The sequence below is a fragment of the Perognathus longimembris genome, chromosome 1 (genome assembly GCF_023159225.1).
Source record: "Perognathus longimembris pacificus isolate PPM17 chromosome 1, ASM2315922v1, whole genome shotgun sequence".
Lineage (NCBI taxonomy): Eukaryota > Metazoa > Chordata > Mammalia > Rodentia > Heteromyidae > Perognathus > Perognathus longimembris.
In genome coordinates this window covers 45,588,640-45,602,500 of record NC_063161.1, presented here as the reverse complement: position 1 = coordinate 45,602,500, position 13,861 = coordinate 45,588,640, and the positions used below count along the sequence as shown (strand labels likewise).

General features: G+C 47.1%; 1 protein-coding gene across 5 annotated transcripts in view; it reads left to right on the top strand.

Moving 5' to 3' along the window:
- Ikzf4 (IKAROS family zinc finger 4) overlaps positions 1 to 9,328 on the top strand; it is a 32,617-nt gene extending 23,289 nt beyond the window's left edge. For all 5 annotated transcript variants that reach the window (XM_048362138.1, XM_048362147.1, XM_048362157.1 and 2 more), the window contains 3 exons: positions 2,779 to 2,928; positions 3,651 to 3,782; positions 5,455 to 9,328. In XM_048362138.1, the coding sequence (XP_048218095.1) occupies positions 2,779 to 2,928; positions 3,651 to 3,782; positions 5,455 to 6,215 (1,043 nt within the window). In that variant the 3' untranslated portion in view covers positions 6,216 to 9,328. The remainder of the gene's footprint in view (positions 1 to 2,778; positions 2,929 to 3,650; positions 3,783 to 5,454) is intronic.
- Positions 9,329 to 13,861: the final 4,533 nt, after the last annotated feature.

Here is a 13,861-nt window from a genome sequence, read left to right as displayed (position 1 = left end):
TGAACATAATCAATTGGACAAATAGTTCTTGTCCAGCATTTCACTGCTTGGACTTGGGACCAGGAGCTGAACTGGCAGGAAGGCAGGAGCTCAACATTGACAAAGGCAGGAAGAAGACAAGAACCAGTAAGGTCTGTTTTCAGAAACTTTCCTCGCTTCTTTTCTTTTTTTCTTTTTTTTTTTTTTTTTTTTTTTTTTTTTGCCAATCCTGGCCCTTGAACTCAGGACCTGAGCACTGTCCTGGCTTCTTTTTTTTTTTTTTTGCCAGTCCTGGGCCTTGGACTGAGGGCCTGAGCACTGTCCCTGGCCTCTTTTTGCTCAAGGCTAGCACTCTGCCACTTGAGCCACAGCGCCACTTCTGGCCATTTTCTATATATGTGGTGCTGAGGAAATGAACCCAGGGCTTCATGTATATGAGGCAAGCACTCTTGCCATATTCCCAGCCCCATCCTCACTATTTTTCTATTTTCTTCAATTCTTCTGAGCCAAGACTTAAGGTGACAGAGCAGTCATTTCACCTTCTACTTTCCTTCCTTCCTTCCTTCCTTCCTTCCTTCCTTCCTTCCTTCCTTCCTTCCTTCCTTCCTTTCCTCCCTCCCTCTTTCTTCTCTCTCTCTCTCTCTCTTTCTTGTCATCACAAGGCTTGAACTCAGGGCCTAGTGCTAGCCTGAGCTCTTTTCTTTTACCCAAGGCTAACACACTCTATTACTTGAGCCACAGCTTCACTTCAGACTTTTTGGTGGTAAATTGGAGATAAGAGTTTTATGGACTTTCCTGCCTGGGCTGGCTTTGAACTGTGATCCTCGGATCTCAGTCTCCTGAATAGCTGGGATAACCGTTGTAAGCCATCAGCACCTGGCTGTTATTTCCTGTTTTGTGTTTTGTTTGTTTTAAGGGTCCTGAAGCTTGAACTCAAGGCGTGGGCTCTGTCCCTGAGCCTCTCTGTGCTCAAGGCTAGCACTCTACCACTTGAGCCACAGTGCCACTTCTGGCTTTTTATGCTTGGTTGAGATAAGAGTCTCAGTGATGGGAATGTGGCTTAGTAGTAGAGTGCTCCCCCAGCATGCATGAAGCCCTGGGTTGGATTCCTCAGTACCACATAAACAGAAAAAGCTGGAAGTGGCACTGTGGCTCAAGTGGTAGAGTGCTAGCCTTGAGCAAAAGAAGCTCAGGACAGTGCCCAGGCCCCCCATTCAAGCCTCAGGACTGGCAAAATAAAGAAATTAATTTTTTTTAAAGTTAAAAAGTCTCAATGACTTTCCTGCCAGCGACCTTTTCTGATCAGTGATCCATAGATCTTAACTTCCTCCAGGTGTGAGCCACTGGCACCCAGCTTTTCTTTTTCCTTTTTTTTTTTTTTTTCTTTTTCTTTGTGGTAATGGAGTTTAACTCAGGGCCTCACATATGGTAGGCAGGTAAGTGTCCTACTGCTACACTTTCCAGCCTTTTCCCCCCATTTTGACCATGGTCTTGCTTTTCCATGGATAAGCACATTAGCCACAATTGGCCTATTTTAGGCTTCCTATTGTACCTGGGATGACAGGTACACATCCCTACATCTAGCTTCTTCCATTGAGATGGAGTTGTGGGTTCCTGAGCTGGCCAGAAGCAGGAGTCCTCACTATCTCAGCTTCCCATATAATTGAGATGACATATATATGTCGCTGTGACCAACTAGTGGTTGAAAAAGGGTTCTCACATCTATGCCTGGGCTGGCCTTGAACTTTTGTCCTCCTGATTAATTAGCCTCCCAAGTAGAGTGGATTGTAGAGTGAGCTGCCAGTACCTGACTTTTCTTTTCTTTCATTCTTTTACTCTTTGAAGAATTTCTCTTGCCTAACTACTACAAGGCAATAAGTTTAAACCCAAGCACCACCACAAAAGCAAAAAATAAATAAATTCTTGTAGGGGTGGTCCTTCTGGGACTATTTTGCTAGGGAACCAGAAAAAAAAAAATAAAGAAAGAAAATAAGCGGTAAAACCAGACTAGGGCTATAGTAAAAATAGAAGTAAAGGTCAATAAAAACTGCCTCTCCCCACGTGGCAGAGCTCAGGGCTCTCATTTCTGTCACTCAAGCCCACCAATTTCCCCCAAATCAAAGCAGATAGTTCGTAAGCAAAAAAATCCCCTTGTCTGATAAACAACGTTTTCACCCACCTGCCACATGGAAAGGTTAAACCACAGGCTGGGCCCCACACTCTGAGATCCTTGGGTGGGGCCTGCTTGCCTGTCAGGGTCCATCCCCTACGAAGTCCCTAGGCCAGCAGCAACTTGGCCATCCGGAAGCTCACCACTGTGTGCCCCCACCCCACGCCCATAGCTGGTCATGAACCCTCATTCCCAAGTTTGGTTCATTTGTCCATTATTACAGATGGAGTTGAGGAAAGAGAAGAAGCAAAAAAAAAAAAAAATCAGTCTAGTTAATACTTTCATCCATATACAATTCTGCTCCTCAGACTTTTCTTTCTTTCTTTCTTTCTTTTTTTTTTTTTGCTGGTCCTGGGGCTATAACTTGGGACCTGGGCACTTTTCCTGAGCTTTTTTTGACTCAAGGCTAGTGCTATGCCACTTGAGCCACAGCTCTACTTCCAGTTTCTTGGTGAGTAAATGGATATGAGAGTTTCAAGGACTCTCCTGCTGAGCTGGTTTTGAACCCTGATCCTCAGATCTCAGCCTCTTGAGTAGCTAGGATTACAGGTGTGAGCCACCAGAGCCCAGCTTGCTCCTAGAAGACAGTGCATGGGATAAGTAACTGCTGCTGTCCTCCTCCTCCACAGTTTCCTCCCCCACCGTGGGCAAACCCTACAAGTGCAACTACTGTGGCCGGAGCTACAAACAGCAGAGTACCCTTGAGGAGCACAAAGAGCGGTGCCACAACTACCTACAGAGTCTCAGCACTGAAGCCCAAGCTTTGGCTGGCCAGCCAGGTGGGGCTGTGGGCAGTACCATGGGGGAGCTGTGGGGAGGGCCAGAAGGAGTGCAGGACAAGGGTGAATATAGCACCTCCTCCTGCAAAGGAATAAGGTGTGTTGGAATAAGGAGCACTCTCTTAAGCACCCCAGCTGGTGAAGAGCAGAACCCTGTGTTAGGAACTATGGAGAAATCCAATCCACAGATAGGAAGTGTGGGTCTAGAGCCTCAGTCTAAATACTACCCAGCAACAAACATATGTAACTGTAGCCAGACCTGGTTTTGTACACAGAATCCCCTGCTACTCAGCAGGAACTTGAGCTTAAGGCGAATCTGAACAAAGTGTAAAGATCTTATCTCCAGAATGAAAATATGAACAAAAAGGCTGGGGACATGATTCTAGTGGTTGAAGACTTGTTTAGCATGTGTGAAACCCTGGGTTTAAACTCCAGTACTACAAAACAAAATGACAATTCTCTCTCTTTCTCTCTGTATATATATTATATATATACATACATATATATGTATATATATATATATTTCATAGTTTTATATATATGTCTGTCCCCAAATAGTGTGAAATGTTGTTGGCATGAGCTTTAGGTAGGGTAAACAGAGGCCCTGTTTCCCAGGCGTATAACCTTCCCTGATAACTAAAGCCCTGGTTTTCTCTAGGCACAGGCTAAGGAACCAGCTCTACCCCTACTCTGCTAATTGTCCCCCCACCCCACCCCACTAGGTGATGAAATCCGGGACCTGGAGATGGTGCCAGACTCCATGCTGCACTCATCATCTGAGCGGCCAACTTTCATTGATCGCCTGGCCAACAGCCTCACCAAACGAAAGCGCTCAACCCCACAGAAGTTTGTAGGTAAGAGTCCACTTGGAAAGCTACAGTGCAAATAAGTCTGAGATCTGGTTGCCATAGATCAGCAGTTTGTACCTGGAGATTTGATTTAGACAAAGAAAGCAGCCTGGCAGAATTCACCTCTAGTACAAGAGGGAGTGAAATGGGAAAGTGTTCTCATGAGAAGAGAGGGAGTCCTGTTGGGGACTCTGGGGAGCAATTGTAAGGGAAGGTGGTCAGGGGCTCAGGCCCTCCCAGCTGTTGTTGGTTTTTTGCCCATCCTGGGGCTTGAACTCAGGGCCTGGGTGCTATCCCTGGGCTCCTTTTGCTCAAGGCTAGCACTCTACCACGTGAACCACAGCACCACTTCTGGCTTTTACTGAGTAGTTTATTGGAGATAAAGAGTCTCACAGATTTTTCTGCCTTGGCTGACTTTGAGCCACGATCCTCAGATCTCAACCTCCTGAGTAATTAGGATTACCACTGGTGACTGGCTCTCCCAGTTCTTGAGAATAACAAGGGCTTTAGTATATATGTATATTTATGGGGGATCATGAAGGAATTAAAGATAGGTAGGGTGTACCTGACACCAGCACTTGTGGTTCATGTCTATAATCCTGGCTACTAAGGAGGCTGAGAACTGAAGATCAAATCCATGAGATTCCTATCTCCAATTAACTATTAAAAGCCAGAAGTGAAGCTGTGGCTCAAGGCACTAGCCTTGAGTAAAAAAGTGCTCAGGAGGCTGGGAATATGGCCTAGTAGAAGAGTGCTTGCCTCGTATATAAGAAGCGCTGGGTTTGATTCCTCGCTCAAGAGGCAGAGTGCTAGCCTTGAGCAAAAAGAAGCCAGGGACAGTGCTCAGGCCCTGAATCCAAGCCCCAGGACTGGCAAAAAAAAAAAAAAAGTGCTTAGGGACAGTGCCCAGAGCCTAAGTTCAAGCCCCAGGACAGGTACAAAAAAAAAAAAAAAAAAAAGGAAAAAAGGTTCAGAGCTAGCCAGGGCAAACAAATCTGAGGAACACTTATCTCCAGTTAACCAACCAGCAAAAGGCAAGAAGTGGAGCTGTGACTCAAGTGGTAGAGCATCAGTCTTGATCAAAAAAGCTAAACAAGAGCATAAGGCCCTCAGTTAAAGGTAGGGTGGAATGAGACGGAATCCTTTGCTAAAATGACAGCCTGCAGTCAGGGAATGGTCCCACAGAGGATCTGACCTGATCTCAGAGTTAATAAGTGAGGTGTAAGCCCATGCCAGGGGCTCATGCCTGTAAGCCTAGCTACTCAGGAGGCTAAGGTCTGAGGATTGCAGTTCAAAGCCAACCTGGGCAGGAAAAGTCTATAACACTCTTGTCGCCAGTAAACTACTTAGAAAACGCTGGAAGTGGCACTGTGGCTCAAGTGGTAGAACAGTAGATAGCCTTAAGCAAAAAAAGCCCGGGCCCAGAGTTCAAGCCCCAGGACCTGCAAAAAAAATAAAATAAAATAAAAAATAAGTGAGGTGCAATAAGTGATGTTACCAGAGGTTAGAGATATAGGTAGTGTGAGCTTAGCATGTGCAAGGCCCTGGGTTTGATCCCTAATATAAAAAATGATGATGACGTTGATCCAGTCCCTTGGATAAGGAAACAAAGAAGCCATCCTGAACATAACTCAGGAATTCTCGCACGCTGGCCCTGCTCAGATCCTCTCCTTCACAGGTGAGAAACAGATGCGCTTCAGCCTCTCGGACCTCCCCTATGATGTGAACTCGGGTGGCTATGAAAAGGATGTGGAATTGGTGGCACACCATGGCCTAGATCCTGGCTTTGGTGGTTCTCTGGCCTTTGTGGGCACGGAGCATCTGCGTCCCCTTCGCCTTCCACCAACCAATTGCATCTCAGAACTCACGCCTGTCATCAGCTCTGTCTACACTCAGATGCAGCCCCTCCCCAGTCGGCTGGAGCTCCCCGGGTCTCGAGAAGCAGGAGAGGGACCCGATGACCTGGGTGATGGAGGTCCCCTCCTCTACCGGGCCCGAGGCCCACTGACTGACCCTGGGGCATCCCCCAGCAATGGCTGCCAGGACTCCACAGACACAGAGAGCAACCATGAAGATCGGGTTGGGGGGGTGGTCTCCCTGCCTCAGGGTCCCCCACCCCAGCCACCTCCCACCATAGTGGTGGGCCGGCACAGTCCTGCCTATGCCAAAGAGGACCCCAAGCCACAAGAGGGGTTATTGCGGGGCACCCCAGGCCCCTCCAAGGAAGTGCTTCGGGTGGTGGGTGAGAGCGGTGAGCCCGTGAAAGCCTTCAAGTGTGAACACTGCCGCATCCTCTTCCTGGACCACGTCATGTTCACCATCCACATGGGCTGCCACGGTTTCAGAGACCCTTTCGAGTGCAACATCTGCGGTTACCACAGCCAAGACCGGTATGAATTCTCTTCCCACATTGTCCGCGGGGAGCATAAGGTGGGCTAGTGACCTCTCCCCCTGCCCTCGGCCCACCACTCCATGGCTCCACCTCCAGGTGTCTAGCGCTGGTGTTTTGTATTGTAGCCGCCACCCCTGGCCATCATCCGACTTCACACCCAACTCTGACCCTGCTTACCTGTTCTCTTCTACTCTGACCGAGTTAAGCATTGTGACGAAATAGGTCTTTTGCTTATGTTTCTCCTTGTCCTAAACTTCTCCTCTCATCTTCCTCTCAGCATATTTGCTGAGTTATTTATTAATGATTTTTCTTTTGCCTTTTTAAATATATATATATATATATGTATGGTAGTTTCTTACCACTACCTTACCCTCCTGCCCACAGCTCCCTTCTCCCCTAGGCCTAATCTTTTTTTTTGCTTGTTTGTTTCTTGTGGATCTAGCATCCTCCAACAGCCCCAGGGGTTGAAGCTCCTCTTTATCCTAAGAGACTTTGAGCTTCTTGCTTTAATCCTCACTCTTTAACTTATCTGATTCTTCACTTTTGATGCTCATACCTCCCAAATGGCCCTACCTTAGCTCTGTGGCATTATATCTCCTCTCTGGGACCCTTCAACTTGGTACTCCATACCTCTCGTGCCCTCTCACTTTAGGCAGCTTGCACTATTCTTGAATGAATGACTTATTTCCTCATTTGGAAGTCAGAGAGGCTGAAGCAACTCTCCCGAGGCATTGTGGTCGGAGGATCCGACCTCCCCCGGGGAATATGAGCTCCCCAAAGCCTACATTCAGGATCTCCCTCCAGGATGTGATTATAGCTCTTCCCCCTCCCAACCCATACCTCAACACCACTTTAAATCTCCAACCTGCCGCAGTACTCCGTGGTGGCTTTCTCTCCTTGGAGTGCTCCCCCAGTTCAGCTTCTGTGGGGCCAAGGAGAAGTCTGTAAGCCCTCTGTCTCTGACACACTGGGAGCCACAGGTGCCTAGTTGGGAACCAGGGCATGGAAAGGGGGTGGGTCAAAATCTCTCTCCTCCACTTCTCCAACTTCTTCACCCTAGTGACCTTCCTTGGTTCTCAGGGACTCCTTCAGTCCCCATCCCAGGAGAAAGCAGCGGGTCACTGTCCAACACCCAGGGTTCCCAAGCCCTCAGTCCTGCTGCCTTCTTCCTCTCCCTCCCAGCAGGATTCATTAACCCTCTCATTCCTAGGCGCCCCGGCCCTGTTTCACCCAAGGCCAGGAGAAAAAGGGTGTCTTTTTTTCTCTCTTCTAATTTTTCAGTATAACCAAAAATGTTCCCAGGATGAGCAATGGCATATTTCTCTCACCTATTCCACCCTTGTTTCAACAAGAATGGGATAGGCACAACTAACTGGGGGGAGGGAGGGCCACCTACTGCCCTTCCAACACTCAGCCCACAGACACGGGGCAGCGGGCACTCTTCCCTGGTGGCTGCAGAGACCCCTAGCTATTTGGATAACCAAGGATTCAGAAGAAGGGGCATGCGGAGTAACGGTTCCACTGCAAGTAGAGATCTCTCTCTACAAAGACTTCCCTGCCCGAGGCCACAATCATCACTATCTGCTTCCTTGAGATTCAAACCAAAGGCTGTTTTTCTATGTTTAATGAAAAAAGAAAAAAAAGAAAGAAAAAAAGAAAAAAAATAGGAAAAACCAAACACAACACCTCATAAGTTGTAACCCTTGATCCTTTTCTCTTCCCTTCCCTTCTATCTTTCTTTTTATGTGTCCTTTCCTATTAGCTCTTTTGCTTATCCTGCTTTTCTCACTCCCTTTCAGGGATATTTGGGGGGAATAGTAAAGGGTGGGCTAAGGATCAGACCCTGGGATTAGGGCTTTTAAGGGTTCTTGGAAGAGTCTACCTGTATCATAGGAAAGGAAAAACAAAACAAAACACACAAAACATTTTCCGTCTCCCCCACCCCTGCCCCCAATATTCTGGTTTCCCCAGAAGAACCAGAATGGCAGAGAGGCCTTGTAGGCAATTTCTTCCTCCTTGACAACATCGCAATAAACAGGTGTTGCCAAGGGCCAGCTGGGAGTCAGCTGAAGGGAGTGGTCTCTGGAGGAGGGAAGGGTCTGCTCCCTCTTGGTAGCAGCTCCTTGTTTAGGAGGGCACTGGAATGAGGTTAATATCCAGGCTTCTCCTGAACTCTATGGTCACTCTTCCCACTAGACCTGCCCCTCCCACCTCTTCTGTGTCTGCTGTGCATTTGGGGGGATGCCAAGGATGAGTTCCCTCAGGGGCAGCAGAGCCTTTGGGCATTCCCATCCCCTCTTCTAGTCAGCCTTGGCACCTCTAACCTCCTGAAACATGAAGGACTGCTCTGAAGCTAACCTCTGTGCCCCTGAGAGCAGACACTGGAAGGGCAAGACCAGGTGCTAGGGAGAAGAGAGAGAGACATCTGGTCTCTCTCCAGACCATCACTGCACTTTAACCAGGGTCTTAGGTACAAAGTCCTACTTTTCAGAGCCTTCCAGCTCTGGAGCCTCAAGCCTCCTCATGCTCTCTCCCAGTCCCTTTTGCATAAAAAAAAAAGTTAAAAAAACAACACACACCTACCCTGAAACCCACCTGGTGAAAAGAGGTGTTTCCTTTTATACTGCTATTCAAAATCATCACTACAAAAATAAAAAATAAAAAAGAAGAATTTCTAAATAGACACTTTTCCAGACCTTTGTTTTTTGTGTCAGTGTCCAAGCTGCAGGTGGAATTTTTGTAATACTTCTGGCAGCTTCTTTCCATGTGTACATAATATATAAACATCTATATTTTTAATCAGAAATTATGAAGAACAAAAACATAAATAAAAAACAAAATACAGAAGCAAGTGCAATACCACTCTTCTCCCCTCTCCCACGGTTTCCTTTGTGGCCTGTTTGGTGTCTTTTTTGACCCGTTTACCTCCTCTCTTCTTCTGGTTCTCTGCCCACCCAGTCCCTTCTTTTTTAAAGAGTTTTTCTCCTTTCTCAAGAGGAGTGAAGCTAGCTTTTGAGACTTATTGCAAAGCATTTTGTATATGTAATATATTGTAAGTAAATATTTGTGTAACGGAGATATACTACTGTAAGTTTTGTACTGTACTGGCTGAAGGTCTGTTATAAATAAACATGAGTAATTTAACACCCCTGGGTGTTCCTGCAGACTTCCTTTGCCTTGCCTTCAACTGGGAGGAAGGGCAACTTCTTGAAGCATGTTGTATTAATCAGTATAGGAGATGTACAAGTCTACATTGACAGGAAACAGGCATTCATGCTCAGGTTGTTGTTGGAGAAAAACAGAAGACCTATCTAAAATGGAAGTAAAGGAGATTTTCCTGTCAGGAATGCCATCAGGACGGAGGGGATAAAACCTGATTTGCCTATCTTTTCTGTTGTTGTTATTGGTTGTGGGGCTTGAACTCAGGACCTGGGCACTGCCCCTGAGCCTCTTTGTGCTCAAGGCTACGGCTCTACCACTGAGCCACAGCATCACTTTTGGTTTTTGGGTGGGTAATTAGAAATAAGAGTTTCATGGGGACTTTGTGGCCCAGGCTGGCTTCCAACTTCAATCCTCTAATCTCAGCCTCCTGAGTAGTTAGGATTACAAGCACGAGTCACCAGCCTTGGCTCTGACTTGCCTATTTATACAAAGTAGAGATTCAGGGGCTGGGGATATGGCCTAGTGGCAAGAGCGCTTGCCTCCTATACATGAAGCCCTGGATTCAATTCTCCAGCACCACATATACAGAAAATGGCCAGAAGTGGCGCTGCGGCTCAAGTGGCACAGTGCTAGCCTTGAGCAAAAAGAAGCCAGGGACAGTGCTCAGGCCCTGAGTCCAAGGCCCAGGACTGGCAAAAAAAAAAAAAAAAAAAAGTAGAGATTCATCCGATACTTGCCACATACTGACTGTATGCAAAACACATACGCTAGAGGTATGGCTCAAATAGTACAGTCAGTGCTTACCTAGCACTAGGCCCTGAGTTTAAACACTAAGGCCAAAAACAAAACAACCCATTTAGCCCGGTGCCAGGCTCACACTTGTAATCCTAGCTACTCAGGAGGCAGAGATCTGAGGATTGTGGTTTGCCAACCCGGGCAGGAAAGCCCTTAAGACTCTTATGTACAGTTAACCACCAGAATCCTGGAAGTGGTGCTGTGGCTCAAGTGGTAGAGCACTAGCCCTGAGCACAAAGAGGTTCAAGGAGAGCAGACAGCACCCAGGCCCTGAGTTCAGGCCCTAGGATTGGCAAAGAAAATTGACAGGGGTAGGGGGAGTGCCACCCATGCCAATGCTAGGGTTTAAACTTAGGGCCAAGGGTCTGTTTCTGAATTTCTGCTCAAAGCTAGCACTCTACCACTTGAGCCACAGCTCCACTTCTGGCTTGTTTTTGCTAATTTAGTGGAGATTAGAGTCTCCTAGAATCTGGCACTGGTGGCTCACACCTGTAACCCTAGCTACATAGGAGGCGTAGATCTGAGGATCACAGTTCAAAGCCAGCCCAGGCAGAAAATCCATGAGATTCTTTTTTTTTTTTTTTTTTTTTTTTTTTTGCCAGTCCTGGCACTTGGACTCAGGGCCTGAGCACTGTCCCTGGCTTCTTTTTTGCTCAAGGCTAGCACTCTGCCACTTGAGCCACAGTGCCTCTTCTGGCCTTTTCTATATATGTGGTGCTGAGGAATCAAACCCTGGGCTTCATGTATATGAGGCAAGCACTCTTGCCACTAGGCCAAATTTCCAGCCCTCCATGAAATTCTTTTTTTTTTTTTTGCCAGTCCTGGGCCTTGGACTCAGGGCCTGAACACCGTCCCTGGCTTCTTCCCGCTCAAGGCTAGCACTCTGCCACCTGAGCCACAGCACCCCTCTTGCCACTAGGCCATTTTCCCAGCCCCTTCCATGAAATTCTTTTTTTTTTTTTGGCCAGTCCTGGGCCTTGGACTCAGGGCCTGAGCACTGTCCCTGGCTTCTTCCCGCTCAAGGCTAGCACTCTGCCACTTGAGCCACAGCGCTGCTTCTGGCCGTTTTCTGTATATGTGGTGCTGGGGAATCGAACCTAGGGCCTCGTGTATCCGAGGCAGGCACTCTTGCCACTAGGCTATATCCCCAGCCCTCCATGAAATTCTTATCTCCAATTAATTGCAGAAAAAGCTGTAAAGTGGTAGAGTGCTAGACTTGAGCAAAAGGATCCCAGGGACAGTGTCTAGGCCCTGAGTTCAAGCCCCAGGTCTGGCGAGAGTGAGAGAGAGGAAAGAGGAGAGAAAGAGAGACAGAGGGGAGAGAAAGAGAGACAGAAGGGAGACAGAGGGAGACAGAGGGGAGAGAGAGAGAGACAGAGGGGAGAGAGAGAGAGAAAGAGAGAGAGACAGAGACAGAGAGAGAGAGAGAGAGGAAGAGAAAAGAAAAAAAAGCTCATGACTTTCCTGCCTGGGTTGGCTTCAATCTGTCATCCTGAGATCTCAGACTCCTGAGTAGCTAAGATTACAGGCATGAGCCACTAGTGTCTGGCTATAAAACACATTTTATACCCAGAGATACAAGTTATAATAACGTGAATGAAGATAATAACAGAATCCACCACTCAAACATTTTATAAATGCCAAGTATTGGGCCTAGTCTTCATTAAATTGGAGAAATATCTACAAAGGAATGATCACAATTATTTGTGAAGAAATAAAAGCCCAAGAGAGTGAGGTATGGTGGCTCATGCCTGCAGTACTAGCTCTTGGGAGGCCACATCAGAACAATTGTGATTTTGAGGTTAGTCTGGAATACATTTTTTTTTTTTTTGGCCAGTCCTGGGCCTTGGACTCAGGGCCTGAGCATGACCATCCCTGGCTTCTTCCCGCTCAAGGCTAGCACTCTGCCACCTGAGCCACAGCGCCCCTTCTGGCTGTTTTCCATATATGTGGTGCTGGGGAATCGAACTGAGAGCTTCATGTGTAGGAGGCAAGCACTCTTGCCACTAGGCCATATTCCCAGCCCTGGAATACATATTAAAAAAAGAAAAAGAAAAAAAAAAGACTACTCAGGAGGCTGAGATCTGAGGATCATGGTTTATGGTTTAAAGCCAATCCTGTATAGGAAGTCCATGGAACTCTAAACTCCAATTAACTACTACCACCAAAAGGGCAGAAGTGGGGCTGGGAATGTGGCTTAACAGTAGAGTGCTTACCTAACATGCATGAAGTCCTGGGTTTGATTCCTCAGCACCACATAAACAGAAAAAGACGGAAGTGGCCCTGTGCCTCAAGAGGTAGAATGCTAGCCTTGAGCACAAAGAAGTATAGGGACAATGTTCAGGCCCTAAATCCAAGCCCCAGGACTGGCAAAAAAAGAAAACTTAAAAAAAAAAAAAGGCAAAAGTGGAACTGTGGTTCAAGTGCTAGAATGCTAGCTGTGAACAAAAAATGCTCAGGGACAGCACCCAGGCCCAGAGTTGAAGCCTCATGACGAAAAAAAAAAAAAAAAAGAAAGAAAGAAAGGTACTCATTACCTGACTTATGTAACTGTAACCTCTGTAAATCACCTTTACAATAAAATTTAAAATTAAAAAATCCACTATGCTGAAACAGATAAGCCAAGCTCAAAAAGCCAAATATTGGATGGTTTCACTCATTTGCAGTAGCTAGACTTTAATGGACAGAGAGAGACAGAGAGAGAGAGAGAGAGAGAGAGAGAGAGAGAGAGTGTATAAAGCTTGATTGTAACTATGGGACTGTTTGTAGGGAGAAAAGAGAAGGAAGGGGGGAGTAACAGTTAATAATAGCAAAATACACCTGTGTTTATGTATAAAAAAAAAACAAAAGGGGGGCTGGGGATATAGCCTAGTGGCAAGAGTGCCTGCCTCGGATACACGAGGCCCTAGGTTCGATTCCCCAGCACCACATATACAGAAAACGGCCAGAAGTGGCGCTGTGGCTCAAGTGGCAGAGTGCTAGCCTTGAGCGGGAAGAAGCCAGGGACAGTGCTCAGGCCCTGAGTCCAAGGCCCAGGACTGGCCAAAAAAAAAAAAAAACAAAACAAAAGGGGGCTAGGATGTGGCCTAGTGGTAGAGTGCTTGCCTAGCATGCATGAAGCCCTGGGTTGGATTCCCCAGCACCACATATATATATAGAAAAAGCTGGCTGTGCTGTGGCTCAAGTGGTAGAGTGCTAGCCTTGAGCAAAGAAGCTAGGGACAGTGCTCAGGCTCTGAGTCCAAGGCCCAGGACTGGCAAGAAAAAAAAAAAAGGCCTAAAGAAGCCTATACCTATAATCCCAATTACTTAGGAAACTGAGGCAGAAGACTTGTGAGCCTGAGCACAGCCTGGATAACTGCAAAAAGGAGGGAGGGAAGGAAGGAAGGAAACAAGGAAGGATCACTACAACAGCTTTTTACAAAACACTGATGTGTGGGCTCTATCCTTCAGAGAATCTATTTAAATAAATCTGGGATTACCTGGACAGTGGTGGCTCGCACTGGCGGCTTATGCCTGTAGCCCAAGCTACTCAGGAGGCTGAGACCTGAGGATCATGGTTTGAGACAGCCTAGGCAGAAAAGTCCCCCTGAGACTCTTATCTCCAATTAACCACTCAAAAGCCAGAAGTGGGGCTGGGAATATGGCCTAGGGGCAAGAGCGCTTGCCTCCTACACATGAAGCTCTCAGTTCGATTCCCCAGCACCACATATATGGAAAACGGCCAGCAGGGGCGC